Source organism: Pyrgilauda ruficollis, unplaced genomic scaffold, assembly GCF_017590135.1.
Source record: "Pyrgilauda ruficollis isolate IOZ18807 unplaced genomic scaffold, ASM1759013v1 scaffold24, whole genome shotgun sequence".
Lineage (NCBI taxonomy): Eukaryota > Metazoa > Chordata > Aves > Passeriformes > Passeridae > Pyrgilauda > Pyrgilauda ruficollis.
In genome coordinates this window covers 14,998,400-15,002,080 of record NW_024523648.1, presented here as the reverse complement: position 1 = coordinate 15,002,080, position 3,681 = coordinate 14,998,400, and the positions used below count along the sequence as shown (strand labels likewise).

At 56.8% G+C, this 3,681-nt stretch overlaps 1 protein-coding gene across 1 annotated transcript; it reads left to right on the top strand.

Moving 5' to 3' along the window:
• The first annotated feature begins 299 nt into the window (after window positions 1–299).
• On the top strand, window positions 300–3,053 carry SLC35D3 (solute carrier family 35 member D3). Its single transcript, XM_041470080.1, has 2 exons — window positions 300–735; window positions 1,972–3,053. Exons 1-2 carry the CDS (start codon window positions 300–302, stop codon window positions 2,799–2,801), a joined length of 1,266 nt encoding a protein of 421 aa, XP_041326014.1. The 3' UTR covers window positions 2,802–3,053.
• The last annotated feature ends 628 nt before the right edge of the window (window positions 3,054–3,681 follow it).

Below are 3,681 nucleotides of genomic sequence, written 5' to 3'. Positions count from 1 at the left end.
ACCATCGGGGGGCGGGGGCGGCCGGATGGGGGACACCGAGAGCGGCGACGCGGACACACCGGGGATGGCGTGGGGACACACCGCGGGCGGGGAGGGGACGCGGATAGGAGGGGAGACACGCTGGGGGCGGCGCGGGGGGGACACGTCGGGGGCGGTGGCCGCCCTGCCGGGAGCGCGTCCTGCCTCCTCCCGCCCCCTGCCTCCGCTCGTCCCCGTCCCCCCGCGCCGCCGCCGCCGCGGCGGGTGGCCGGGCGGGCGGCAGAGCCGGGGGCCGGGCGGCGGGGCCGGGCGCGGGCAGGATGCTCCGGTGGCGGGGCCGGGCGCGGGGCGTCGCGGTGGCTGTGGCGCACGGGCTGTGCTCGGGCTCGCTGAACATCCTGCTGAAGTTCCTGCTGGCCCGCTACCACTTCGCCTTCCTGACGCTGCTGCAGTGCCTCAGCAGCGCGGCGGCGGCGCTGGGGCTGGAGGCGCTGCGGCGGCGGGGGCTGGCGGCGCTGCCGCCCTTCGGGCCCCGCCTGGCGCGCCCCTTCGCCGCCGTGGCCGCCCTGGCCACCCTGCAGTCCACCCTCACCCTCTGGTCGCTGCGCGGCCTCAGCCTCCCCATGTATGTCGTCTTCAAGCGCTGCCTGCCCCTCGTCACCCTGGTCACCGGCGCCCTGGTGCTCCGCGACGGCATGCCTTCGCCCGGCGTCCTCGTCGCCGTGCTCATCACCACCTGCGGCGCCGCGCTGGCCGGTGAGCGCGACCGCGACCGCACCGAGGGGACGGGGCGGGACGGGACAAGACGGGACGGGACGGGACGGGACCGGACGGGACGGGACAAGACGGGACGGGACGGGACGGGACCGGACGGGACGGGACCGGACGGGAGGGGACGGGCGGCCGCAGCCGTAGCCGCTCCCTCCGGGCTTCGGGCGGGGGACCGGGAGGGCAGCGCCAGCCCGGGGGGAAAGACGCGAGCACACGGGGGACGTGTCGTTCTGGGGGACAGCTGCGGCCCCACGGAGGCAGATGCAGCACCACGGGCGGGCAGGTGCAGCCTTGCAGGGGTGGATGCAGCCCCGCTGTGATTGGCACGTTCTTGCAGAGCTCGCTACAACCTTTTGGAGATAGGTGCATCCTTATGCGGGCCCGTGTAGGAGTAGCTGCGACCTTATTGCAACCCTACTAGGGAAGGTGCAACCTTATGGAGGGAAGGGTAGTCTTAGGGCGGGTGGGTGAATCTACAGGGGAAGATGTGATGTTCTGAGAGCAGCTGCAAGCCCGTGGGACAACTGCTGCCTTGCTGGGGCAAGTGTGATCTTATAAGGGCAGGTGCAAGCTTGGGGGTCAGCTACAGCCCTCTGGGGCCAGGAGGACCCGTGCTGCTTTCCAGCCGAGGTGTAGTAGGTGGGGTGGGAGGCAAAGCAGGCACTTTGTGGCCCGACAGCACTCCTGGGCTGGGGGCTGCCTCAGACAGCAGAGAACATGCAGAGTGTGTAATTTAATCTGCAAAAAGACTGACGGGGGCTTGGGAAGGAGGCTGTTGCTTCAGGGATCCCACAGGGCACCATGGCTAGAGGGTGCAGAATGGCCAGTGGGTTGGAGGGCAGGCAGCCCAGCCAGCCAGAGCTGGCATGTGTCTGTGCTAGCAAGAGGATGTTCAGGGTTGCTCTGCATGCGTGTGTGTGTGTGCGTGCACGGTTTCAGCTACAAATCTTTCACAGTGTCTTCACAAAAGGGAGAAGACAATCTGATTTTGGCTGTGGGATTTAGAAGGGGTATGAAAAACACTCAATATGTTTGCAGCTTTAAAAAATGCGTAAGAGATTTGTTGGGAGCCAAGACTTGAGACAAGCATGACAAATCCTAGGGGTTATGGAAAGTGCAATGATGCCTGTTTGCTAAATATCCCTCCAGTCTAAAATGGTGCTCTCTTTCTGTCTCCTGTGCAACACCTATGCTTATTTCTCTCTGTGACTCTCGTGACAGGAGCTGGTGACCTGACTGGGGATGCTATGGGCTATGTGACAGGTGTGCTGGCCGTGCTGATACATGCTGCCTACCTGGTGCTCATTCAGAAAACCAGTGTAGACAGTGAATATGGACCCCTGACAGCTCAGTATGCCATCGCTGTTTCGGCCACCCCTTTCCTCATCATCTGCTCCTTTGCCAGCATGGATTCCATCAACGTCTGGTCCTTCCCAGGGTGGAAGGACCCTGCCATGGTATGCATCTTTATTGCTTGTGTCCTGATTAGCTGTGCCATGAACTTTACCACCCTTCACTGCACTTACATTAACTCGGCTGTGACCACCAGCTTTGTAGGGGTGGTGAAGAGCATAGCCACCATCACGGTAGGCATGGTGGCATTCAATGATGTGGAGCCCACAAAGTTATTTATAGCTGGTGTTGTGGTCAACACCTTGGGGTCTATCATTTACTGCGTGGCCAAGTACGTTGAGACCAGGCGGCAGAGCAACTATGAGGACCTGGAGAAAGAAGCTAGAGAAGAGGAGGGGAAAAGGCAGGCTGGAGACCAAGCTTTGTTTGCCATGGAGAAAATTTCCCAGGGGAAGGGGGCTGAGGAAGCAGCAGTGGAAGAATCATCCACAGGGCAGAGACAGAGTGGAGAGGAAGAGAAGGACGTCACTGAGAAATCAGCCAAGGCACTTGTGGTTCAGGAAAAATCCACCATCACACAAGAAGTGAACAGAAGCTCGCTGAAAGAAGCCTATCTTGGAGTATGGAGGTTGGTGAGGGGTGCTAATTATATAAAGAAGGATTATTTGATAGAAAACGAAGAGCTACCAAACCCTTAAAAAGCAGATTTGAAAACCTATTGTGTGAGGACAGACACCTGGTTTTCTGTACAGGGGGAAGGCAGAGCATACATTTCCACATCAATGCTTACAAATCCAAATCATTCAGGATGACTTTACCTCATTGTCAAAAAGCAAAAGGTTATAGTTTGCTCATGCTTTGGGCTTTCTTTCAGCTGCTTTCAGTATGTCACTTTAGACCCACCTCAGCTAAGGTGCTGACACTCTGCTGCAGACACAGAGTCAGCTGGGTAAGGGGAAGCCACAGGGTGCTTGCCCAGCAGCTGGGAATATGAGGGATATCTGTGCCATTGAGATACTTGGCTGTACCAGTGACACAGCAGTGGCCTATACCTTAGATTGTGTCTGGAGCCTAGTGATTTTAACACATTTGGAGGCTCTGTCAGTGTGCTTCTGTATCTGTATCCATCTATAGGTACTCTACGTAACTAATTCCTACAATATAAACTCGTATTAACTGTATTTTTGTGTTCCTCTGTGTCAATACAATTGCAACAGAGCTATAGAGGTTGTGCCACTTTAGTTATATTGGTGTAAAATCGCTCTCTTATCTGATGAACTGAAGCCCTCCAGGCCAAGCCTTGGACCTGGTTTAGATTGGGTACTTTGTGTCTTCAGTAGAAATCCTTTAGTCTTTTGGTGGTGTACAGGAAAGCAGAACCAGATCTGAGCTTCTGAGAAGCTTTGACTGGCAAAAGAAAGATGTTTAACTATGAGCTTTAACTATTCGTAGCATTTGGAATATTAGCTTGACTCAAATAAAAGAGTTTGGAAATGTTGGTATATATTGATTGGATTTGGGAGGGCTATAAAAATTTGGGAGTAAGTGTGTGCCTTGTGTTATCCCTCCTTGTACCCT